Raw genomic sequence first — 27,086 nt, forward strand, 5'->3', positions numbered from 1 at the left:
CGCTCTGCCTGTGAGGGGCTGACCGCCGCAGTAAATAGTCGTGCGGCGGTTGGCAAGCGGTTAATGACCAGGTCACTTTTTTCAACTTGGCACTGCGTGACTGTAACAGACAATTGCGCGGTCGTGCGACGCTGTACCCAAACAAAATTGACGTCCTTTTTTTCCCACAAATAGAGCTTTCTTTTGGTGGTATTTGATCACCTCTGCGATTTTTTTTTTTTTTTCTTTTTTTTTTTGCGCTACAAACAAAAAGCGAAAATTCTGAAAAAAAAATCTATATTTTTCACATTCTGCTATATAACACCCCCCCCCCCCAAAAAATGTAAAAATCAAAATGAACATTTTAGGCCAATTTTTCTGCTACATATTTTTGGTAAAAAAAAAAAAGGCAATAAGCGTATTTTGATTGGTTTGCGCAAAAGTTATCGCGTCTACTAACTACGGGAAAGATTTAGGTCATTTTTATTGTTTTTTTTTTTTTACTAGTAATGTCGGCGACCTGCGTTTTTTTTTTTTTGTGGGACTGCCACATTGCGGTGGACAGATCGGACCCCTAACTGACATTTTTGACACTTTTGGGGGTCAAAACAAATATAACAATATTTTGCACATTCTTTTATATGAAATTCCCCCCAAAAAAAAAATGTAAAAATCTAAATTTTTTAACATTTTCGGCCAATTTGTTTTCTGCTACATATGTTTGGTAAAAAAAAAATCGTATTTTGATTGGTTTGCGTAAAAGTTATCGTGTCTACTAACTACGGGAAAGATTTATGTAATTTTTATTGGTTTTTGTTTTTGTTTTTTTTTAATAGTAATGGCGGCGATCTGCAATTTTTAGTGGGACTGCGACATTGCGGCGAACAGATCGGACCCCTAACTGACATTTTTTTACACTTTTGGGGGTACCAGTGACATTACTACAGTAATCAGTGCTATACATATGCACTGTTACTGTAAAAATTACACTGGCAGGGAAGTGGAATTTATCTCCTGTCCTGTCTATGTCAAAGGATTGTATCAATTCTCCTGAACGTTTCCTCTCTGTCTCTGTAGATGGACATCTCTTGCACTCTCTTACACCTCTCACCGGTGGTCATGTTTTAGTCTTGGGAGGTCGATTCTCCCCTTCTAGGCCGGCAAATGGTGCCCATATTCTACAGTATGATGAGGAGACCCAGAGCGTGAAGATGACACCTAGAGATCTCCATCCTGAATTGCATCGCTGGAGACACACTGCGACCGAGGTGTCCCTCCAAGGTAATGTCTGAGCATTGGGAACCCACATTTCACCGTATTTATGGGTTTTCTGCACTGTTCTAAATGCCCCTCTGCAGAGGCCAAGAGGAGTACATCTGTGAATTGCTTTTTCTTAGGTCCTCCCACATGCTGGTCATTTAACCACTTCAGCCCGGAACAGTGCTGTATTTTGGCCTAGGCCAACAAGGCCCAGGCCTAGGGCAGCACCTTGCAGGGGGGCAGCAAAAAAGCCGCCCCCTCCACCTGAGACTCTTTTGGCCTCTGGTTGCTAGAGCTGCCTCTCCCACCTCTCTCTCTCTCTCCCCTCCTTTCTCACCTCTCTCTCTCTCAACCCCTCCTCTCTGATCCCCCCTCTCTCTCATCCCCCCTCTCTCTCTCATCCCCCCTCTCTCTCACCCCCTCTCGTTCTCTCTCTCATCCTCCCTCTCTCTCTCTCTCTCTCACCTTCCCCCCTCTCTCTCATCCTCCTTCTCTCTCTTTCTCTCACCTTCCCCCTCTCTCTCATCCTCCCTCTCTCTTTCTCTCACCCCCCCCTCTCTCTCTCTCTCATCCCCCCCCCTCTCTCTCTCTCTCTCTCATCCCCCTCTCTCTCTCTCTCTCTCTCTCTCAACCCCTCTCTCTCACTTACCCCCTCTTTTTCTCTCTCTCATCCTCCCTCTCTTTCTCTCACCCCCCTCTCTCTCTCATCCCCTCTCTCTCTCATCCCTCTCTCTCTCTCACCCCCCCCCCCTCTCTCTCTCTCATCCCCCCCCTCTCTCTCTCTCATCCCCCCCCTCTCTCTCTCTCATCCCCCCCTCTCTCTCTCTCTCTCTCATCCCCCCTCTCTCATCCCCCCCCCCTTTCTTTCTCATCCCCCTCCCTCCGTCACCCACCCCCCTTTCTCTCTCTCCCACCCCCTTCCTCTCATGAGATCTCAGGGGTTCATGCTGGGACTTGGAGTCCTTCAATTTTGGAGTGAGTCACATCCGTTAAAAAGGAAGGATTGGGGAAAATTTACATAGGAGTCGGAAAGGCGGCGCCCAATTTTAGTCTTGCCTAGGGCAGCACAAAACCAAAATACACCACTGGCCCGGAAAGGTTTTACCTCCTTAATGACCAGGCCATTTTTTGCGATTTGGCACTGTGTTGCTTTAACAATTGCGCGGTCGTGCAACGCAGGTACCCAAATACAATTGATGTCCTTTTCTTTTCCAATAAATAGAGATTTCGTTTGGTGGTATTTGATCACCTCTGCGGTTTTTCGTTTTTGCGCTATAAACAAAAAAAAAAAAAAAGCGACAATTCTGAAAAAAACACAATATTTTCTTCTTTCTGCTATAAAACATTCCCAATAAAAAATTTTTAAAAAATATATATTTTTTTTTATCAGTTTAGTCCAATTTGTATTCTGCTGCATATTTTTGGTGAAAAAAGTCCCAAAAAGCGTTTAATAATTGGTTTGTGCAAAAGTTATCGCGTCGTCTACAAACTAGGGAAAAGATTTGTCATTTTTATTTATTTTTATGTTTTACTAGTAATGGCGGTGATCTGTGATTTTTAGCGGGACTTCGACATTGCGGCGGACAGATCGGACCCCTAACTGACATTTTTGACACTTTTGGGGGGGGACCAGTGACATTACTACAGTAATCAGTGCTATATATATATGCACTGTTACTGTAATAATGACATTGGCAGGGAAGGTGTTAACACTGGGGGTGATCAAAGGGTTAAGTGTGTTCCCTATATGTGCTTTCTAACTGTGTGGGGGGATTGATTTAAAAGAGGCAGAGAGAGAGATCGGTCAGCTTAGGTGAATCACACGATCTTTCCCTGCCTCTCTGACAGGAGAGCCGCCTTACATTGTTTACATTCCAGGCGGCTCTCCTGTCGGTATTGCCGTTGATTGCGGGAGGCCGGCGGCGATCGAGCCCGCTCCTCCCGCGGTCTGCCCTCCTGCTGTGTCTAATCACCACGTAAAATGGATCTATGCGATTATGCGCAGCTGAGCCGCCCTGCTGCAGTAAATTTGCGTGGGGCAAGTGGTTAAAGCTGAACTCCACCTGAGAAGCAGAAAATTATTTGCAGACCGTGTAAACAGGAGGATATGCGGGCAGCTGCGCTCCAAAAAAGGACCATCTTTATTAACCACTTTAGCTCCAGGCCTTTTTCTGACATGTAACAATCAGTATTTTTTGCTAGAAAATTAGTTAGAACCCTCAGGCTGCTTCCTGGTCGTTCCTGGTTTTAACCGGGAGCGATCCGATGCGACTTTTTGCGGGGCAGGATTCCAGTGAGGCCGGGATTGCCACCACTCGTCTATATGCTCTTTTCTTTTGCTTTTAACCACTTTACCACCGGAGGATTTTGCTGTCTTACGTCCGGGCCACTTTTTGCAATTCGGCACTGTGCGACTTTAACTGACAATTGCGCGGTCGTGCGACGCCGTACCCAAACAAAATTTACGTCCTTTTTTTTCCCACAAACAGAGCTTTCTTTTGGTGGTATTTGATCACCTGTGCGATTTTTACTTTTTGCTCTATAAACAAAAAAAGAGCGACAATTTTGAAAAAATAACAATATTTTGCACATTTTTTTTATATGAAATTCCCCCCCCCCCAAAAAAATGTAAAAATATAATTTTTTTTATCATTTTCGGCCAATTTGTTTTCTGCTACATATGTTTGGTAAAAAAAATCGCAATAAGCGTATTTTGATTGGTTTGCGCAAAAGTTGCAGGAAAGATTTCTGTCGTTTTTGGTGTTTTTTTTTTTTTTTTAACGAGTAATGGCGGCGATCTGCGATTTTTGCGGGACTGCGACATTGCGGCGGACAGATCGGACCCTTGACTGACATTTTTGACACTTTTGGGGGTACCAGTGACATTACTGCAGTAATCAGTGCTATAAATATGCACTGTTACTGTAAAAATGACACTGGCAGGGAAGGGGTTAATTTTATTGGAGGGGGAGGGGTTAATGTATGCCTGGTGCTTACTGACGTGTGTGGGGGGAGGTGACTGAGTGACACAGGGACAGATCGCATGTTCAGCTATGCTGAACCCTGCAATCTGTCACTGTCTGTCACTTTGTTTACACAGGCGGGCGGATCTCCAGACTCGATTCCCGATGATCGGGGAAGAGCGGCAGTGATCGCCGCTGCTCCTCCCCTGGTCCGACTCCCGCTGTGACTGAAAACAGCGGGAGCGAGCCTCCGGCGGCGCGCGTGCGCCGCCGAGAAGGGGGAGTGTCTGTCGACGTAGGTCTACGTCGTCAGACCTACAAGAGCCACTTTGCCGCAGTAGGCTCAACGTGAGCAGCTGCAAAGTGGTTAAAGGTAAATGAGAGATCTTTTTGACCCCAGATCTCTCAATAAAGAGGATCTGTCATCCTTCTAAAATAAAGGGACAATGTAAAAATAAAAAGTAAAATAAGAAAAAAAAAAATCCCTCTGTGCTCATGCGCAGAAGCAAACGCATACGTAAGACCCGTCCACATATGTAAATGGTAAAACGGTGTTCACACCACACATGTGAGATATCGCCCTGATCGCCAGAGCGGGAGTAATTATTTGAGCCCTAGACCTCCTCTGTAACTCTAAACTGGTAACCTGTAAAAAAGTGTCACCTATGGAGGTTTTTACCCACTTGCGGACCCGTCAGTACTTTGATGTTAAATACCAGGGTTATGGCAGCAGATAGGATTATTACAAGGGATGTTTAACTTCCTTGTAATAGGCATAAAAGTGATCAAAAAATAAATAAATAAATAATAATAAAAAAATGATAAAATATAAATAGGAGAAAAATAAATTAAAGCTCCCCGTTAGCTCGCGCGCAGAGGCTAACGCATACGCAAGTCGCGCCCAGATATGTAAACGGTGTTCAAACAACACATGTGAGTTATCGCCACGATCGTTAGAGCGAGAGCAATAATTTGACACCTCCTCTGTAGCTCTAAACTGGTAACCTGTAGACATTTTTCAAAGTGTCGCCTATGGGGATTTTTAAGTACCAATGTTTGTCGCCATTCCACGAGCGTGCGCAATTTTGAAGCATGACATGTTGGGCATCAATTTACTTGACGTAACATTATCCTTCACATTATAGAAAAAAAATATTTACTGTTTTTTCTTATTTTTAATTAAAAAGGGTGAATTTTTTTCCAAGAAAATGCATTTGTAGGACCACTGCGCAAATACAGTGTGATAAAAAATATTGCAACAATCTCTGTTTTATTCTCTAAGGTCTTTGTTAAAAAAAAATATATATAATGTTTGGGGGGTTCTAAGTAGTGATCGGCCAAGATCGTTTTTTTTTTTTTTTTTTGTGCCGATACCGATATTTTGGATATCGGTATTGGCCGATGTTTTCGACCATTTTCGCAGGTACAGTTGTGGAGGGATCTAAAAGACCCCAAACCCCTCCTCTGCACTTAAAAGCATTCAAAACAGCCACGTTTGGCTGTTTTGAATGCTGTCATTTTTTTTAATCTTGCACCAAATATGTACGTCCCCTCCCACTCCTTGTAATGACATCCGATCGGCTTCTCATTACAAGAGAGCCGACCGTCGGCTATGGACGCCGGTACCGGGGTGATGCCTCTAGCTGCAGACATCATTCCGGTACAAGCACTTTCCCGAAATATCGGTAATATCGGTAACCTCCGGGGCCGATTCCGATATATCGGGGAAAAGTGCATATAGGCCCTCGATATATCGGCATTGCCAATAATCGGTCGATCCCTAGTTCTAAGTAATTTTCTACCAAAAAAAAAAAAATGATTTTAACTTGTAAACAACAAGTGTCAGAAAAAGGTCCGGTCCAGAAGGGGTTAAGTACCTTAGTTTGTCGCCATTCCACGAGTGTGCGCAATTTTAAAGCATGACTTGTTAGGTATCTATTTACAGGGTTTGTACGGTCATGAAAATCCTGGAAAAGTCATGGGATTTTGACATGACACTTTCCAGGACTGGAATAGTTATGGAAAATGAGTAAAACCCACTAAGTTTTGGAAAAGTCATGGAATTTTGTGCAACTATTTTATTTAGAAATGTATTGTATTTTACTGTATTCTATGGGAGCGGGGGACAGTAAGTGGACTATTTTCTCTGTTTCGGGTTTAGGCGGATTAATCAGCTGCCGCAGCGCACTGCACAGCTGAAACCTGGTCACTGGCCTCTTCAATATGAATAGACCGTGACAGGCTGGGAACTCTGCGGCGGATTGATCCGCTGAAACCTGAAACTGAGAAGTGCACTTACTGTCCCGCTCCCAGGGGCATACCAACGGCGGGGGGGAAGGAGGCGCGCGCACAGGGGGGTGTCAGCCGGGCCACTCGGATCGCAGCACTGGGGGGTGTCAGCCGGGCCACTCGGATCGCCGCACTGGGGGGGTGTCAGACTGGTGTCCGCCGGGCCGCCCGCATCGCCGCACTGGGGGGTGTCCGAAGGGCCGCCCGCATCGCTGCACTGGGGGGGGGTGCTGGCCCCCCTCAGTGCTCTTTAGCCCTTCCTCAGTGCTAATAACCCCCCAGTGTTCTTTAGCCCCCCCCCCCCAGTGTTCTTTAGCCCCCCCCCAGTGCTCTTTAGCCCCCCCCAGTGCTCTTTAGCCCCCCCAGTGCTCTTTAGCCCCCCCCAGTGCTTTTCATCTCCCCCCCCCATGCTCTCTGGCTCCCCCAGTGTTCTCCACCCCCCTGTGCTCCCTAGCTCCCCCCTCAGTTATTTCCAGTTCCCCCCCAGACAGTGCTCTACAGTCCCCCTTCCCCCTGTGCTCTCCATCCCCCTGGTTTTCCCTGCTTCCACCCCCCTGCGCCTTCCAACCCCCCTGCAATGCTTTCCAAACCCCCCCCTTAATTCTCTCTAGTCCCCCCCCCCCCCTCCGTGCCATTCAGCTCCTCCAGTGCTCTCTGCTTCCCCTGTGCCCCCCGGCCTCCCTAGTGCTCTTCTATCTTCTATCATGTCTGCAGTTCTTGACCATCACTTGCATCATGTCCGCACTCTCTGACCATCTCTTGCATCATGTCTGCACTCTCTGACCATCTCTTGCATCATGTCCGCACTCTCTGACCATCCCTTGTATCATGTCCGCAGTTCTTGACCATCTCTTGTATCATGTCCGCAGTTCTTGACCATCTCTTGTATCATGTCCGCACTCTCTGACCATCTCTTGCATCATGTCCACACTCTCTGACCATCTCTTGCATCATGTCCGCACTCTCTGACCATCTCTTGTATCATGTCCGCACTCTCTGACCATCTCTTGCATCATGTCCGCACTCTCTGACCATCTCTTGTATCATGTCCGCACTCTCTGACCATCTTCTGTATCATGTCCGCACTCTCTGACCATCTTCTGTATCCTGTCCGCAGCCTTTAACCACCTCCTGTATCATGTCCACAGCCCAACACTTTTTTCCTAGGACTTGACCCCTGAGTATAGACAAGAGTAAGCGCCGCATTTGTGCATCTGTGCCATCCATACCAGTCCACCTGCACCTCCATCATGACTGTGGCTTGGGCCTACAGAGTAAGCGCCGCATTTTGTGCATCTGACTGTGCCATCCATACCATGGACCTCCATCATGACTGCCTAAACTGAAGCTTTTTCCCCATGTATACTACAGATTGTCATTTATTTTAGTAAAAATATGCTGGGTGTGACATGGATTTTCTTCTTATTTAACATGTATACATAGAGATTTCATGAAACTTTAGGTCATGAATATTTACGTGAAGTCATGGAAAAGTCATGGACTTTTATTGGTAAAAATGTGTATGAACCCTGTATTTACTCGGCATAACATAATCTTTCACATTATACAAAAATTTGGGTAACTATTGTGTTTTTTTTTTTTTCCAGGGTCTCTGCTAAAGAAAATATATATATATTATATACAAATATATATATATATATGTGTGTATGTATGTATGTATGTATATAAATATATACACACACTTTGGGGGTTCCATGTAAACAAAATGTTCCAGAAAAGCCTGGTCTTCAAGTGGATAAGTGCTATGGTTTTGAAGGAGATATCTAATAGGTGTAATGGTCAGGTGTCCACCAACATTTTGGCCATACATCGGGGCTGATTTACTAAAACTGGAAAGTGCAAAATCTGGTGCAGCTGCGCATATTGTAGCCAATCAGCTTCTAATTTCAGCTTGTTCAAATAAGCTTTGATAATAAAACCTGGAAGCTGATTTTCTATTTTGCGTAGCTGCATCAGATTTTGCACTCTCCAGTTTTAGTAAGGCCCCTTTCACACGGGCGATCCGATCCGGTCTGTCTGTCAGTTTTTTAGGGGGACCTGATCGGATGCTCCATGCACCCCTATGGAGCAGCGGATGTCAGCGGTGACATGCCCGCTGCTATCTGATCCGATCCTGTCCGTGAAATCCGGACAGATGGAAACCCTATTTTCCATCCGTCTGGAAGATCAGATCGGATGAAAACGGACAGTCAGTCCTTTTTCATCCGATCGCCTATAGAGGAAAGCGAGGCTCTGAAAACTTCGTCTCTGCACAGTGAACGGAGACGGACCTGTCATCCGCCTGCTCAGTCGGGATCTGCGGATTGATCCCTGCTGAGCAAAACGGAGGCCGTCGGGCGCATCGCCCATGTGTAAGAGGCTTAAATCAACCCCATTGCATATCAAGAGACATTCAGATATTTCTGTGTTGGGTGTTTAATTAGGTGGGGATTTTGCTGTACAATCCAACCTCCTATATTTACATTAAATAACAATATTCTTTTTATCCATGGTCAGGACAGCAATACATCTTTGTGTTTGGAGGTCGCTCTGTGCCGTCTGCGGCCCTGCAGGAAGACGGCCTCTTTCTCCAAGTGGAGGAGCTGCGCTGGGTCCAGGTAAGTGTTGAAGAGCTGAGAACAGATGCAGGGTTGATTTACTAAAGGCAACTGCTTCGCAAGGACATTTTTCCCTAGCTTAGTAAATAAGATGAAACTGCAGGGCTGTGCCATACAACACATGTGTTTTCAGTAATGATGCTGGAATTAAATGAATAATGATAAAAATGGGCATAAAATAAGTGCAGACAGTAACATTTGCAGTGTTGCTTCACATTGGTGGTCGTTGGAGGACTTCCCATTTATCATGATTGTCAGTGCAACCATGTTTGTTTTTACAAGTGGTCAGTGAAATGTTCCCTTACCCACTTTGGGACCGCCCGCCCGCAATGTACTGTGTACAGGCAAAGCAACGTACCCATCCTGCTTCCGGTCTTGGGGCACGCACATTTGAGCCCCCCCCCCCCCCCCCCGCCAAAACACACTTTGTACACAGTAGAAGCCTGTCAACCAATGATTCATGGCCGGGATCTACTGATTGGCTGTGTGCAATCACAGTCTAGAGCAGCGATTGCGAACCTTGACACCCCAAATGTTTTGGAACTACATTTCCCATGATGCTCAACTACACTGGAGAGTGCATAAGCATCATTGGAAATGTGCTCCCAAAACATCTGGGCTGCCAAGGTTCTCCATCACTGGCCTAGAGCCATGTGTTGGTAAACAACACAGGGCTTTGTACAGAGAGAACAATTTTTCTGTTTCTTATCCCTGCAACCCCTTGATCGCCTTTTAGATGTTAACCCCTTTCTAGCCAGTGTCACTAGTACAGCGACCCCCTATCCAGCCAGTGTCACTAGTACAGCGACCCCCTATCCAGCCAGTGTCACTAGTACAGCGACCCCCTATCCAGCCAGTGTCACTAGTACAGGGACCCCCTATCCAGCCAGTGTCACTAGTACAGCGACCCCCTATCCAGCCAGTGTCACTAGTACAGCGACCCCCTATCCAGCCAGTGTCACTAGTACAGGGACCCCCTATCCAGCCAGTGTCACTAGTACAGCGACCCCCTATCCAGCCAGTGTCACTAGTACAGCGACCCCCTATCCAGCCAGTGTCACTAGTACAGCGACCCCCTATCCAGCCAGTGTCACTAGTACAGCGACCCCCTATCCAGCCAGTGTCACTAGTACAGCGACCCCCTATCCAGCCAGTGTCACTAGTACAGCGACCCCCTATCCAGCCAGTGTCACTAGTACAGCGACCCCCTATCCAGCCAGTGTCACTAGTACAGCGACCCCCTATCCATCCAGTGTCACTAGTACAGCGACCCCCTATCCAGCCAGTGTCACTAGTACAGCGACCCCCTATCCAGCCAGTGTCACTAGTACAGCGACCCCCTATCCAGCCAGTGTCACTAGTACAGCGACCCCCTATCCAGCCAGTGTCACTAGTACAGCGACCCCCTATCCAGCCAGTGTCACTAGTACAGCGACCCCCTATCCAGCCAGTGTCACTAGTACAGCGACCCCCTATCCAGCCAGTGTCACTAGTACAGGGACCCCCTATCCAGCCAGTGTCACTAGTACAGCGACCCCCTATCCAGCCAGTGTCACTAGTACAGCGACCCCCTATCCAGCCAGTGTCACTAGTACAGCGACCCCCTATCCAGCCAGTGTCACTAGTACAGCGACCCCCTATCCAGCCAGTGTCACTAGTACAGCGACCCCCTATCCAGCCAGTGTCACTAGTACAGCGACCCCCTATCCAGCCAGTGTCACTAGTACAGCGACCCCCTATCCAGCCAGTGTCACTAGTACAGCGACCCCCTATCCATCCAGTGTCACTAGTACAGCGACCCCCTATCCAGCCAGTGTCACTAGTACAGCGACCCCCTATCCAGCCAGTGTCACTAGTACAGCGACCCCCTATCCAGCCAGTGTCACTAGTACAGCGACCCCCTATCCAGCCAGTGTCACTAGTACAGCGACCCCCTATCCAGCCAGTGTCACTAGTACAGCGACCCCCTATCCAGCCAGTGTCACTAGTACAGCGACCCCCTATCCAGCCAGTGTCACCAGTACAGCGACAATAGGGTTAGTTTACTCAAGGTAAATAGTCTGTGCACTGCAAGCGCAGTTGCTCTAGCTCTGAGGGGAACATGCAAGGAAAATAGAAAACTTAATTTCTCTAGCGCTCATCGACAGACGTAGTCCTCGGTGATACACCACCTTCGGGTTATGTTACCTCCGCAGGAGCAGGACTAGACAGGAAATTAAAAAGCTCTGGCCACACCCCAGGGGCAGTCCCAGAGGGTATATCCTCTCTCTCTCTGCCTCAGCAAATCAGTTATTTTCTGTCTAGTTAGGAGTAAGGACCTAGATACCTTGCTGGGATCTTAGGTCCTGGCAAGAATTTTTTTCTTAAAGGATTTTTAGACAGCTTTTTTTCTCCAGTGTTCCTGTGAGATCTTCAAGCAAGAAAGCTGAACTGGGCGACGGGCTGGATGTTGAGATCCGGTGGTCACCCCAGTTCAGCCTACGAGCGCGTGCAGGCCATAGCTCCGCGCTGGGTCGGCCGCGACAAAGTCCCATTAAAAGGACTGAACCCGCGAGTTAAACGTCTCGCTGAAACGCCAAAGACCATGAGTCACGGCGTCCGTATCGGTCGACAGCCCTCCCGCCCCGGTGGAGAGGGGTACTGTCAGGAGTTGGTGCCCGCCTGGTTCCGGTATGGTGAGTAGTATGTTCCCCCTTTTTCCCTGACGGGTTTTGTGGTGAACGCGGGCCCCTCTCTGTATGGTAAGAAAGAGTCCTTTCTATCCTATAACATGTCACAAATCCTCCTACTTTGAGTGTGATTTTATGTGTGCAAAAGCCAGGAGGCTTGGTTTGGGAGCTAACAATCTATTGTATACATGTTTAAAAAATATGTAAGCTGTGGCATTCTGGGAATCTTATGGGTTAAGTATAAGCTACCTACCAGTCAGAAGCCACGGACATGTAGACTGCCTTCCAAATCAGATCTCCAGCTATTAGCAGGCCTCCCGAACGGCCATGCGGTCCGCCAGGGCCGGTACCGCCAACCACGCATATCCCCATGCAGAGAGAGTGTTGTGTGCCCTGCAGCACACCGCTATTCAGTATAGGCCGCCGCCATTTTTTTTGCTGGATCGCACGAGCCGCCATTTTGGCGTAGCCTCGTGTCTCCAGCATGGGGGCGGCCATGTTTGAGGTGATCCTACACCTCGTGGAGCTTGGGGGAGGCGCCGGAAGGCGTGCAGAGGGGCGGAGCCGCCTCCTTTCTTCCTGGGCAGCCAGCCAAAAGACTTCCTGTTTGTCTAGACAGCGCTGTAAGCTGTTGCAGTTTAACTCTGAGCATCAAGTGGTGAGCCTGGGGGTCTATTTCTCTCTCTCTCGATCGATAGGGATCCCTAGCAGGTAACACTAAGGGGCTTTTTGTGGCACTGGGGGTCAGAAAAAAAAAAAAAAAAAAAAAGTTTTTTTCTTTACTTTTGAATTATATTATCCAGGAAGTAACTGGAGTTATTATGGACCCTGCCACACAGATTCCCCCACCTGTTTCCCTCGAGGGGGCCTCGGGACCCGCCGGTGCACAGAGTATAGAGTCATTTACAGCAATTTTGGAGTCTATGGTGGCTCGGGTGGAGGCGGCCTGTCAGGGACGGGGGTCAAGGAAGCGACCCCCGCCTACCCCTATACTATCTGACACCTCTGACTCAGATTCAGAGATGGTCACTGCAGTTGCAGGTTCCTCTGCAAGGGCTGTTATCCCAGGTAAAGCCCCCTCAGACAGTGAGGAGGACGCTTCTTCTCCTGCTATAATTCAGGAAGAAGCATTGGTGGACGCACTAGTTGTGGCAGTGCAGGAAACCTTAAAACTTGAGGCTTTACCGGCAGAGGCAACTGAAACAGAGAGGCCTTTTGGGACTAATAAGCCCATCAAGACGGCGAAGGCTTTTCCTGTACCTAAATGTTTTGGTAATCAGATTAAAGGAGAATGGGAGCATTCTAAACGTACCTTTACTATTTCCAAGCGTATTGCTAGACGCTATCCGTTTGAGGAATCCATCATTAAGAAATGGACGGTACCACCAGTCGTGGATCCGCCTATTGCCAGGCTGAATAAAGCCACGGTTATTCCAGTGGAGGACACTTCGTCCTTTAAGGATCCGGTGGATCGAAAGATAGAAGCAGAGTCCCGCACTATCTTTTCTCTGATAGGGTCAGCATTTAGACCAGTAATCGTGATTGGTCTAGTTTCCCAGACACTTACGGAATGGGCGAAAATGGTACGCCAAGATCTTAGGGGAAAAGATATTCCCCAGGAGACATCTGATTTGATGGAACAGATCATACAAGGGCTACGGTTTATCTGTGACGCAGCCTTGGACACTACTCCCTTATTAGGGCATGCATCTAAGTTAGCAGTGATCCTCAGACGTGTTCTGTGGTTAAAATGCTGGTCAGCTGACCTAGGTTCCAAAAAGACCTTGACCAATCTCCCTTTTCAGGGGAATCGTCTATTTGGGGCCAACCTAGATGAAATCATTAAGGATGCCACTGGGGGCAAGAGCACTTTTTTGCCACAGGCTGCAAAAGCTAAGGGACCTCGCAACAAGCGAGGACCTTTCTTTACCGCCCATAAAGGGCGCCCGGCTGGTACTCCCGGGAAAGGCAAGACTCCTCCAGGAGGGTTCAAGAAGGGCTGGTCGGACAAGCAGAGGACCAACCCAGCCAAACCCGAAGTAAAGGAGTACACAGCCTGAAGGTGCGCCCCCACCCGGTTTCAGGGTGGGGGGACGTTTTCACCGGTATTCAGGACATTAGATCGAGCATCAACCACTACTACCGGTGCGATTCTTCCCTTCCAACATTTAAGTACCACAGGAAGCGGTAGTTACCGTTCCCTGAATAGATCTTTTCCTTTACCTTTTCCCAAGATTAGTCCCGATACCTCACAGGAATCGGATCTGATTGACCAGATAGGCCAAGTAGCCTCTAGTCGGGTGACTTCGGTCCCTGAGGTTCAACCAGAAAAGATCACTTTTCCTGATAACTATCAGGTATCTGATAAATGTGTGGGAACAGAAAACGACCAGACTTTCTCGGATGGTCGGGGCCAGATACCTCTAGGGACGCCTGGTTCAGATCCAATCAGCGCCAGTGGTCCTAGAAATTCTAGGCTGGCCTCCTCAAGCCGGCCTGGCCGACTTGGACATGTTAGTCGCAGACGTTCCGTGGGAACTTCGTCTCAGGGAGTGTCTGTGGTCTCAAGGACCAATTTACCTTCGTGCTTTACAGTCGCTGGTTTTAATGGCCTGGCCATTGAGACCCAAGTACTGAAGGACAGAGGTTTGTCTACTTCAGTCATTCCTACCCTTATTAAAGCAAGGAAAGCGACTTCCAGCAAAGTCTATTATCACACATGGAAGACTTATATTGCGTGGTGCGAATCTTTAGGATTTCCTCCACGTACCTATTCGGTGTCTCGAATATTGGCCTTTTTGCAACAAGGGGTTGAGCAGAAGCTAGCCTTGAGCACCATCAAGGGTCAAGTTTCAGCATTAGCAATCTTCTTTCAGAAACCTTTAGCTACCAAATCCTTGGTGCGGAATTTCATCCAGGGGGTGCGGCACCTGGCTCCTCCAGTCCGCGCGCCCTTACCGCCCTGGGATCTTAATTTGGTTTTGTCGGTTCTACAGAAACCTCCCTTTGAAAACATCAGGGAGATTCCCTTGCTTACTTTATCCCAGAAGGTGGCCTTCTTGGTGGCTATTACTTCTGCTCGCAGGGTGTCAGAACTGGCTGCATTATCATGCCAGTCCCCATACCTAGTGATTCATAGGGATAAGGTAGTACTTCATCCTAAGCCATCTTTTCTTCCTAAGGTGGTTTCAGATTTTCATCTGAATGAAGATATTGTACTACCTTCCTTGTGTCCTCAGCCCAAGCATCATCGGGAACATGCGTTGCATTCCTTAGATGTGGTTCGGGCAATCAGGGTATACCTGAAAGCTACGGAATCATTCCGTAAGACGGATTCACTTTTTGTGATCACGGATGGCCCCAGAAAGGGTTTGCCTGCATCTGCCGCGACCATTGCCAAATGGATTGGACAAACGGTGGTACAGGCTTATTCTATTAAGGGTCAGAGTCCTCCGTTCCCTGTTAGGGCGCACTCCACTCGAGCGCTCAGTACTTCCTGGGCCTTTTGCCATCAGGCGTCAGTGGTCCAGGTATGTAAGGCGGCCACTTGGTCGTCGGTACATACCTTTACAAAATTCTATAAAATTGATGTGACGGCATCGGCGGATGCCTCATTTGGCCGCAAGGTTTTGCAGGCCGCAATTTGAGGAGACCGGTGGTCTACCTCGAGGGTTTTTTTCTGTTTGAAAAAAAAAAAAAAAAAAGAAAAATTTTTTCTCTCTTTTGTTGAGTCTCATCATTAAGGATGAGCATTGTAAACTTCTAGTTGGCACCGGTTGGGCCTTCTAGATTGGGATTTGATTTCATTTTCCCACCCCTCAGTTGTGATACTGCTCTGGGACGTCCCGAAGGTGGTGTATCACCGAGGACTACGTCTGTCGATGAGCGCTAGAGAAAAATGGATTTTTGTAAAATCTTACCGTAAAATCCTTTTCTCTTAGCTCATCGACAGACGTAGTCCCCGCCCCTCTGTTTTGGAGTTGGGTTGGGTTAAATTCTCTAAGCACTGCTTTTTCACATAACTGATTTGCTGAGGCAGAGAGAGAGAGGATATACCCTCTGGGACTGCCCCTGGGGTGTGGCCAGAGCTTTTTAATTTCCTGTCTAGTCCTGCTCCTGCGGAGGTAACATAACCCGAAGGTGGTGTATCACCGAGGACTACGTCTGTCGATGAGCTAAGAGAAAAGGATTTTACGGTAAGATTTTACAAAAATCCATTTTTCTCTTTCGTTCACTGAGGGACACAGCTCCATGTCTAATAGAGCCAGAGCTCCCCAACCTTTTTAGCGCCGCGGACTGGTCAGCGTTTGATAATTTTACCGCGGCCTGGTCGCCGCAAACTATGCAGAGCGGTTTTGGTGTGTGGGAATCACCTGTCCCGATAAATCCATATTTCAAGTAGGACTCATGGTATTGTCTGTTAAAAGTTACATGTTTCTTTGATGTTGAGGGCTCTTCTTCTGTCTCTTCACTGGGCCTTTTCTTTTTCCCAAGGAAACTTTCTAACGACGTCTGATTCGTACAAATTTTTGCTAATTTGTGGGTTACATTTGTGCAAACACAATATACACCAAGCACTGTTAAACATGAGAAAGTACCGGTGAACAGAGAGAAGAGCGATACACACCTTCCCTTTACCAAAGCTACAACGCCACTGCCGCTTTCAGCCGCTCAGCTCCAGATGTCGCCTAAAACCGCCCCGATATCACGATATTTTGCGCATGCGAGGTATTGCTGCTGCTTTAGGTGGCGTCTCTCAGCTCCCGGTTAACCTCTCGTCCACAAACCAGAGAGAAATACACCACAGTAAATGAAATGGAAATAATTTAATGTTCCTTGGGCGGCCCGGTACCGGTCCGTGGCCCGGGGGTTGGGGACCACTGTTCTAGACCAGGGATTCCCAAACTACAATTCCCATCATGCCTAGTCATGTATATGAATGTCAGAGTTTTACAATGCCTCATGGGATGTGTAGTTCTGCAAGAGCTACAGGGCCGTAGTTTGGGAATCCCTGTTCTAGACCATTGGGCTTTATGCTGCTCTATAGTTCTATAGCAGGAAGTGATGGTATACCCTCTGGGACTGCCTCAGGGTCGTGACCAAAAAGGTTTCTGCCTAGTCCTACTCTTAGAGAGAGCAGCATAAGGCCCAATAGTCTAGAACCGGTCCGCGGCCTGGGGGTTGGGGACCACTGTTCTAGATGAGGGATTCCCAAAATACGGCCCTCCAGTTGTTCAGGAACTACAATTCCCATCATGCCTAGTCATGTCTGTGTATGGCAAGAGTTTTACAATGCATCATGGGATGTGTAGTTCCGCAACAGCTAGAGAACCGTAGTTTGGGAATCCCTGCTCTAGAAGACATGGAGCTGTGTCCGTCAGTGAACCTCAGAGAAGGATTTTTACAGTGAGACAAAAATCCCAGTTTTTTGCTTGCACATGATTGGATGATAGAAATCAGCAGAGCTTCCCCCGCAGATCTAGAGCACAATATATTTGTCTTTAGTAAATCAACCTGACTGTATAGTATTGGCACTGATCATCCTATAAATGTCACTGGTAGTGGCAGTCATTCAGTTCCCCGTTTTTTGTTTTTTTTTTTTAAGCGTTTATTTTACAGTTTTCCAAATAATCAATAACAGTCAAACAGAAATTCTATACATTTACAGAGGCAGATGCATATGAGGAGAAATAACAAGGAGCGGTACAAGGCCAATAAGTAACCAACGTGTTGAAATGAGGGGATTGCATCTCCCTTAGACCCCTTTCACACATGGAGTCCCTTCAGATCCGCCTTTTTTTTTTTTTGGCGGATCTGAACGGAAGCCCCATGCATCCCTATGGGGCATCCGATGTCAGTGGAGACATGTTCGCTGACATCCAATCCGATCCGTCCAAAATGGACGGATGGAAACCCTATTTTCTCTTACGCCCTCCGACAGTCGCCGCCTCTTCATATTCGTCACAATGGGGTATTAGACTTTGCTCCGAAGGAGTAGCTAGGCAACAGAATATGTTAACATTAAAGCTTTTAACATATCCCACCCTCAAGGGGTGGTCCCCTCAGTCAATACCCTCCTACTTCCTGCAACCATATCTCAGTTTCAATGTCTAGCTTGTCAGGAGTAGCTGGTTCTCTCTGTGCTGGGGCTTTGTGCCCCAGCCTCTTTCTTCTTTTTTGATTTTTTGTTTGAGTTTTCTCTCTACCTTTACTTAACTGTTCTTTTTGTCAGCATTAGTTAGTTCTTCTGACGAAGAGGATCATGCGGGCTGGGTCTCGGGCTGATCCCCCTGGTCGCAGGTCGTGGATCAGTGGCTTCCCAGCCTGCCATCGAGCGTTCAGCCAGGTAACGCTCCTGGCACAGTGAACGACCCATCCCTGTTCGGTGCAGGGATGATTGGTGAGGTGGCTACCTTACTGGACGCTGTGCGGTTTCTTAACCCCAATTTTGTGCGTCTTGTATGCGACTCTCCCTGCCTCATGTGCAGCGGCTTGTTCGCCTATGCGGGTCCCCCACACCATTGAGAGGTAAGTGTATCTATGTGGGGACCTGTCTGTCTGGGGGGGGTGTCAGTCTGGGACTGTGTAACCTGCCTCTATTCACACTGTTTGTCTCCCTATCTCTCGGCTGCATGCTGCGGGCTGCAAGGGGGGGGGGGGGGGGAGCTGTGTGACACTGTCTGTGTCAGCCTTGTTCAGTGTGAGAAGCTGTGTGCTGTGGGGCATGTTTTGTGGCATGTTGGGGCACGATACAGCGATCGCTGCAGCGATCTGCCATGTTTTTTTATATGGATGGTGTTATATGCATAACTGTACTGTAGGAGCGGCGGTTTCGGCGCCAAACGGCGCCATTTTGCCTGCACTCGCTCCGGCCGCATGTTCTCCATGCAGGCGGCCATTTTCTTGTAGCCTCCCATAGGCTTTAATAGAGCGCCCTGGTTTCATCACTTCCTCTTCTCCTGGGTACACCGATCGAGGCAGCGGCAAGGGTCTCCTCAGGTTTTATCCTTCTGTTCTTGCTATATCCATTGCCTGTGTTCAGTTTATTGTTCCCTGTGGGGGTCTCATTGTGCTTGTGTGTGGTGCGGTGGGCTGCGCTCGCCGCGCTTGTTAAAGGGGCAGTTAACCCTTTATTCTCCGGCATATCATATTGGGGCAATGGATTCTCAGGAGGGCAAATTTCCTGCCACCTTGGTGGAAAGCCAGGGGACCGCTGTTTCCCCCCCAGGGGGGGATTTAGCCACTATTGTGGCTGGCCTTGCTGCTCAGGTGCAGATGCTGGTGGCTGCTCAATCTACTAAAAGACCCAGAGTTTCTATTTCCTCTGATTCTGAGGGTGAAGGTGATGGGGCTGTTATGGCGGGGGTCTCCTTATCAGGGTCCCGCTCCTCCCTGGATCTCGTGGGGTCCGAGGTGGAGGCTGAGGTTGAGGGGGTTGATAATTCTCCCCCTGGCTCGCCTGAAGAGCTTGCAATCATGGATGAATTGATTGCTTCCATAAAACAAACGCTGCGTTTGCAGGATGAAGTGTGTCCCCCCGCTGCCTTGGCGGCTTATGGGACGCAGAGAAAACGCAGGACGCCGCAGGTTTTTCCCTGCAATGATGATTTTCAGCGCGCTGTTAAGGAACAATGGCGCAATTTACGCAAACCTTTTGCTGTGCCAAGTAGGTTCAAGCTGCGTTATCCTTTTTCGCCTTCCACTGATGAACGGTGGTGTGTGCCACCCCCGGTGGATCACGCAATTGCGGTTTTGAACAAATCTACTGCGATTCCTGCAGAGGATTCCCCGGTGTTCCGTGATGCCACGGATAGAAGACTGGAGTCTCTTGCCCGTCATACTTATTCTGTTACGGGTTCGATGCTTAAAGCTCTGTTTGCCTCTCTTATGGCGGCCCAGGCTGTCGCAAGTTGGACGCAGATGCTTAGGCGCGTCCTAGTGGCCGATTCGGCCTCGCCGGCGACCCTGGATATGGTGGATCAAATCCACCAGGGTGTCATGTATCTGTGTGATGCGGACTTGGACTTAGTCCTGTTGGCTGCACGTGTAAACAGCGTGGTGGTGTTGTCTCGCCGCCTGGTTTGGTTGAAGTGTTGGTCGGTGGACCAATCTTCGCGTAAGACCTTAGCCAATCTGCCTTATGATGGGTCTCGCCTTTTTGGGGAGTCCTTGGATGCGTTGATTAAGGGGATCACCGGAGGTAAGAGCACTCTCTTGCCCCATTTCCCCAAGGCTAAGGGGGCTTCTGGGAAGAAACATGCTAATTTTCGGCCTCCTCAGGGGTCCTTTCGTGCCTTTCGGTCACACTACAAGGGCAAACCGTTCAAGGGACAGGGCTCTCAAAAGAAGCCCTGGTCTGGTAAACAGAAGTCCGGTCAGCCCATAACAGTGCGGCCTGAAGGGGCGCCCTCACCCAGTTTTGGGGTGGGGGGACGCTTGCTCGGTTTTCTTCAACCCTGGTTGGCCTGTGTGCGGGACCGGTGGGTTCAGGAGATCGTTCGATCTGGTTACAAGATCGAGTTTCTCTCTCGGCCGGAGAGCAGATTTTTTCCCCTCAAATCTTCAACTGTCTCCAGAGCGTTTACGGGACCTGAACCTGGCGGTGCGAGACCTGAGGGCTCAGGGAGTGGTGGTTCCGGTGCCTCATCGGGACAGATTTCGGGGGTTTTATTCCAATCTGTTCATCGTGCCCAGGAAGGAGGGCAAGGTTCGTCCAATTCTGGACTTGAAGGCTCTAAACCGCTCTGTGCGGGTTCGCAAGTTCCGCATGGAATCCCTGCGGTCGGTCGGTGGTGGCTGCCCTGGTTCCGGGGGAATTCATGGCCTCCATCGATTTGAAGGATGCGTATCTTCACATCCCGATTTTCGAGGGTCACCAGAGGTACCTTCGATTCGCCATTGCGGAGGATCATTACCAGTTTGTGGCGTTACCTTTTGGTCTCGCCTCGGCTCCACGGGTTTTCACCAAGGTGCTTGCACCGGTTCTGGCATTGCTGAGGGCCCAGGGCATCTCTGTCCTGGGGTATCTGGACGAAATCCTGGTTCGGTCTGCGACCAGCCAGGGTCTGGAAAAGGATCTGTCTGTCACGATGCAAACTCTGCAGGAGTTTGGTTGGACGATAAATTTTCCAAAGTCGACGCTGAGTCCGTCGGTTCGTCTTCCCTACCTGGGAATGATCCTGGACTCGGTTCAGGCAAAGGTCTTCCTGCCGGAAGACAAACTCAGGACTCTTCAGGAGGAAGTCAGGTCCCTCAGGGACGTTCCGCACTCGTCTCTGCGGACGTGCATGAGATGTCTGGGATTGATGGTCTCGGCCTTCGAGGCGATTCCCTTCGCCCAGTTTCACACGCGGGGTCTCCAATCGGAGATCCTGTCCAGGTGGGACGGGCGACCTCAATCTCTGGATCTTCAAATCTCGTTGGGCCATCGCACCAGAAGGGACCTTCTGTGGTGGCTCCAGTCCCCGATGGTGTCGGGGGGCAAGTCTTTTCGTCCTATCTCGTGGACGGTGATCACTACGGATGCCAGCCTGTCGGGCTGGGGTGGTGTTCTGGGCGTTCTGTCCGCCCAGGGAACTTGGTCGGAGGGGGAGTCCTCCCTTCCGATCAACATTCTGGAATTGCGTGCGATAAATCTCTGCCTTCATCATTGGACGGACCGGCTGCAGGGCTGTCCGGTTCGGGTGCAGACGGACAATGCCACGGCGGTGGCCTACATCAACCACCAAGGGGGCACCAGGAGTGCCCGAGCGGCTCGAGAAGTGGCCGACATTCTGTCTTGGGCCGAGACTCATGTCCCGGCGATAACGGCAGTTCACATTCCAGGGGTGGAGAACTGGCAGGCGGACTATCTGAGTCGCCAGACCCTGGATCAGGGGGAATGGTCTCTCCACCCGGCTGTCTTCCAGATGTTGTGCGCGAAGTGGGGTCTTCCAGATGTGGACCTGTTCACGTCTCGTCTCAACAACAAGGTGAGAAGGTTCGTGGCAAGGACGCGCGACCCTCGGGCAGACGCGTCGGACGCGTTAGTGGCCCCGTGGCATCAGTACAAGCTGATGTATGCGTTTCCACCGATTCAGTTGCTGTCCAGGTTCCTTCGCAGGTTACACTCGGAACGCAGCACGGTGATTCTTGTGGCGCCGGATTGGTCTCGCCGGTCCTGGTACGCAGACCTCGTGAATCTGGCGGTCGACGCCCCGTGGCGTCTGCCTCTTCGAGACGATCTCCTGTCTCAAGGGCCGATATACCATCCTGCTTTACAGTCGCTGGCTTTGACGGCCTGGCTGTTGAGACCGAGGTCCTGAAGGAGAGGGGTCTCTCCCCTGAGGTCGTTGATCAACGCGAGGAAGTCTTCCTCGGGGAAGGTTTACTACCGTACTTGGAAGGCCTATTTTGCCTGGTGTGAGTCCAGGGGGTTTTCACCCCGCACGTACTCGGTTTCTCGAGTATTGTCCTTCCTTCAAACAGGTGTCGATCAGCGTTTGGCGCTGGCTACGATAAAGGGTCAGGTGTCTGCGCTGGCCGTTCTTTTTCAACGTACCGTGGCTTCCAACTCCTTGGTTGGCACTTTTGTTCAGGGTGTGCGGCATCTGGTTCCTCCTAGGAGGGAACCTCTGCCTCCTTGGGACTTGAATCTCGTTCTATCTGTGTTACAACGTGCTCCTTTTGAACAGATCAGGGAGATCTCGTTGTCTATGTTGTCCAAAAAGGTCGCCTTTTTGGTTGCGATCACTTTGGCTCGCAGAGTGTCGGAGCTGGCGGCTTTGTCCTGCAAGTCTCCGTATCTGGTTATTCACTTGGATAAGGTGGTCTTGCGACCTAATCCTTCTTTTCTTCCGAAGCGAGTTTCGGAATTCCATCTCAATGAGGATATTGTCTTGCCTTCGCTGTGCGCGAAGCCTAAACATCCGAAAGAGGTGAGATTACATTCTTTGGATGTTGTTCGGGCGATTAAGGTTTACCTTAAATCGACTGAGTCTTTTCGAAAGACGGATTCTTTGTTTGTTCTTCCAGAGGGTCCTCGGAAGGGCATGGCAGCGTCGGCTTCTTCCATCGCCAAATGGATCAGGCAGACCGTTGAACAGGCATATGTCTTGCAGGGGAAAGTTCCCCCTATGCCTGTGAAGGCGCACTCTACTAGATCTCTGAGTACGTCTTGGGCCTGTCGTCATGGGGCTTCTGTAGCCCAGGTGTGTAAGGCAGCGACCTGGTCGACCGTACACACTTTCACAAAATTCTACAAGGTGGATGTTCAGGCATCGGCGGATGCTTCCTTTGGCCGCAAGGTTCTTAGTGCGGCTGTTCCCTAGGGTCACCTGTTGGGATCCCTGGCTGTTGGGATACGTTTTTTTTTTTATCCCTAGGTTATTTGTTTTTCCTGGGTTGTTGCTCCTGTTGAGCGCACTTTTTCATGTTGCCCAGCTGGTTTCCTTCCTTTGGTAAGGTTCCTTTCTTTGATGCGGAGACTGCGTTGCCTTACGGCGCGGATGCGTTTCCCACCCCTCATGTTTGCACTGCTTTGGGACGTCCCCATTGTGACGAATATGAAGAGGCGGCGACTGTCGGAGGACGTAAGAGAAAACGGAATTTTTGTAAAATCTTACCTGTAAAATTCCTTTCTCTGAGTCCTCCGACAGTCGCCGCCCCCGCCCCTCTTTTGGGGTTTTGGTTATATACTCTACTGCTATTCCACTGAAACTGAGATATGGTTGCAGGAAGTAGGAGGGTATTGACTGAGGGGACCACCCCTTGAGGGTGGGATATGTTAAAAGCTTTAATGTTAACATATTCTGTTGCCTAGCTACTCCTTCGGAGCAAAGTCTAATACCCCATTGTGACGAATATGAAGAGGCGGCGACTGTCGGAGGACTCAGAGAAAGGAATTTTACAGGTAAGATTTTACAAAAATTCCGTTTTCTATCCATCTGGCGGATCGGATGAGAACGGACAGACGGTCCATTCCCATCCGATTCCCCCATAGAGGAAAATGGGGACCTGACAGCCCGGTCTCCGCACACAGCGCAGAGACAGAGCTGCCATCCGCCTGCTCAGCAGGGGGATCAGCGGATCGATCCCCCCGCTGAGAAAAACGGAGTCCGCCAGTGAAAGAGCCCTAAGGGAGGTAAAATACGCAGTTGTTCTTAGGGCCACAACTAGCCCGAAAAGTAGCACTACCATCTGCAGTATCTGCAAATTGAGTGCAACCAGACAACAAGACAACCACCCACCCTAGCAAACATACATACAACACGAAAACATTCACACCACCCTCCACAACACCCTATGCTCCCTCCAGGGGAGACGAAAAGACTTTCAGATGGCATTACTCGAGGGGCGTGGCCTGGAGGCAGCGGCATGAGAGCACGCTAACACACTAAGCTCCAGGCTTCCACAGCCGGCCCGAGCAAACACTGAGAGAATCCCGGTATGTCACCGGGTAGAAGACGAGGGGCAAGTACAGCTGTCCGTACACCAGGCAAGAAAAAGGAGGAGATAATACAATACCTCCGCTCTCCACAATCCGTGACCCCGACGGCGTCCAGCGGGAGTGCAGCCGTGGGGGAACATATGGAGGAGGAAGCTGGAGAGGCGAGCGGTCCGCAGAGCGAGACGCAGGCGGAGTCTGAGACGGCGTCTGTGGCGGGAACACGTGGCTCAGGCACGCAGGGGAACCAGCAGACAGCAGCTAGCTCACAGGTAGACCCGGAGATCCGTGCATTGCTGAGAGCCCTCCCTACACGAACAGAGATTGAATCCCTTGTACAGAGGATTGAGGAGACTCACAAAAGGGACCTACAAGCAGTAAAAAGGGATATACAGGCAGTGGTGGAGAGAGTTCAAACAAATGAGCAAGTAACCACCGCGCTGGAGACGCGGGTTGCAGCCCTAGAAAAGACCCGGGAGGACTCTAGGGAATCAGTCATTTCGCTTCAATTACACCTAGAGGATATAGAAGACAGGAGCCGTAGGAATAACCTACGACTCAGGAACATCCCAGAGTCAGTGGGAGGAGAGGACCTGAGAGGAAAGGTAACAGCTCTATTTCAAAAAATCCTTGGCTTAAACCTCTCAGACTCAATAGAACTGGATAGAGTCCATCGGGCAACAGGCTACAAATCTACGGATCCAGACAGGCCAAGGGACGTGGTCTGTAGGATGCATTACTACACCCAGAAGGAAAAAATCCTAAGGCAAGCATGGGATTCCGGAACAGTAGATCTGGAGGGTATGGCTATCAAAATATTACCAGACCTGTCCAAGTCAACACTGCAGAGGAGAGCCTTATTACGCCCAGTACTGGAAGCTGCACGCAAGGAGGGATATACATATCGATGGAAATACCCTCTAGCCGTGACTTTTCGGAAAGAGGCAAGAGCATTTACTTTGCGGCACCCTACAGAATTAACAGGCCTTTTCCCTTTTTTGGGGATACCCCCCATAAACGTCTCAAATTGGCTGATTAGCTTACCACGAATGGAAGGAAGACCGCGGAGGGGGTCTATGGAGGAGAAGATCGCCCGGTAGCGTGAGTCTTGAACTAAATATGCTTAAGTAATGGAACATTGACATATGGTATTTTTCTTGCCTATCAAGACGGTGACTTACCTATCATGTTTTGTCTCTGGGAGGATGCCAGCCTCCCTTTTTTTCCCCGCCACTGATTGCTACCCCCCAAATACATGAGAGAGGGAGTATCCGCCTCAATTTCACCCTTACTTTTTTTTTTTTTTTTTTCTCCTACCTCTCTTGTCTCTGAGAACACACTATATGACACCACTCCTTCTTCACCAAGATAGACCAAGGCTTAATGATTCCTACACCATACCCACACCCCATTTTCATCTGGAACTTTTCCAGAATATCCTGAGGAATATTTACACCTTTCAATGAAAAGGGGGACACTCTCCTCTTTTTTTTTTTTTTATTCAGGAGGAAAAAGAACATGGAGATGTGATTGCCCCCCCCCCCTCCCCCCCCCCGATTTTTTTATGGACTCCCCCATATTTTTTTTCTTTTTGGGGCCCGACTGGGGCTTAGACTATAGGGGACCATGCCCTCTTTTTTTTATTTTTATTTATATTTTTTTTTTTTTTTTTTTAGGAGGGTGGAGGGGAGGGGGGAGGGGAAAATACTATTCTAAAACAAATTTGGTGGTCCAGATGACAAATATGTAAGATTAAATGGGGGAGGTGGGGAGGAGGGGTGGAGTACGGGGTAAAGGGACGAGATGGTAATGGAATGTATTGAATTGATCTGAATTGATTACACCCACTTGTCCCCTTCCCCCTCCTGGAACGAGAGTATCTTTGAAGAGGGTTAATGTGAGGTGGGTTGGAGGGGGAGGATGGAACAATTGACAGTTTTCTGTGTACAGGGTTCGGGAGGGGATGGGGATGAGGGAAGGGGTTTTGAGGGAAACGGTGGATGGTTATGAATGTATATATATGGGGAGGGGCTCGGTTGGGGATAGCCATGGGGGTGGGGGGGTGGGCGGGGGGGGGTGATATGGGTTCCCGGGTCAGTTTAGATGTAGAGGGAGACACAATTTAGTTAAAGAGAAAGAAAAGAGGAGTTTAGGAAACGTGGGAAAACATAACGCCAATAAATAAAAGAGATTAATTTAGGTAAAGTGTATTCCCCCTGTATAAGATTGTATGCGAAATTCGTCTCCAGAGATACCTATGTTGCCCCCTACCTCCTCTCTCCCCGATCCCCCCCTCCCCATCCCCCTTCTCCTCTTTCTGTCCCCTCTGTGGTCTCCCCTAGTACGCACATACCTCTCCTCCCCCCCCCTGGTTTGAAAGCATTGGAAAGGGAGATATAGACTAAGATACACCCAACACAATGAAAATGTGACGATGGGGGACTTAAAACAACTGGATACCCCTAGGCGACAAGATAAGATAGGTGGGAAGGCCAAGGACAAAAGTTGTAAGATAGAAGGCAGTAATTAGGATAATTAGGATAAGGTTAAACTGATCGAAACCCCAATAGGAGTAAAGATGGGCCGACTGATGGGAGCCTGGAGATGCCAAAGAGGCTGTTCTCCACACCTAGACCCCTACAGGGCAAGCGACCAATTGTTGGTCTATGACCACTGGACGCCTAAAATAGCCCACAATTTCTTTTTTTTTTTTTTTTTTTATATTTCCTAGGTTCTATCTCTTCCTTTTTTTTTTTTTTTTTTTTCCTTCTTCTCCCCTAACAAATCCCCCTGACTAGCTCCAAGCTGCTATATTCTAGCATAATGGCTACACTTAAAATATACACGTTAAACGTCAAGGGATTAAACACGCCGGAGAAAAGAC

General features: G+C 49.1%; 1 protein-coding gene across 1 annotated transcript in view; it reads left to right on the forward strand.

The window, feature by feature from the left end:
- Positions 1 to 27,086, forward strand: part of LOC309548317 (tRNA wybutosine-synthesizing protein 4-like) — a gene marked incomplete at its 3' end in the record, with an annotated part of 68,194 nt that overhangs the window by 31,386 nt on the left and 9,722 nt on the right. The window contains exons 10-11 of the mRNA XM_082248256.1: positions 1,057 to 1,260; positions 9,009 to 9,109. Of these exons, the coding sequence (XP_082104382.1) occupies positions 1,057 to 1,260; positions 9,009 to 9,109 (305 nt within the window). The remainder of the gene's footprint in view (positions 1 to 1,056; positions 1,261 to 9,008; positions 9,110 to 27,086) is intronic.

This window comes from Pelophylax lessonae (assembly GCF_965119305.1).
Source record: "Pelophylax lessonae genome assembly, chromosome: 2".
In the NCBI taxonomy this organism is placed as follows: Eukaryota; Metazoa; Chordata; class Amphibia; order Anura; family Ranidae; genus Pelophylax; species Pelophylax lessonae.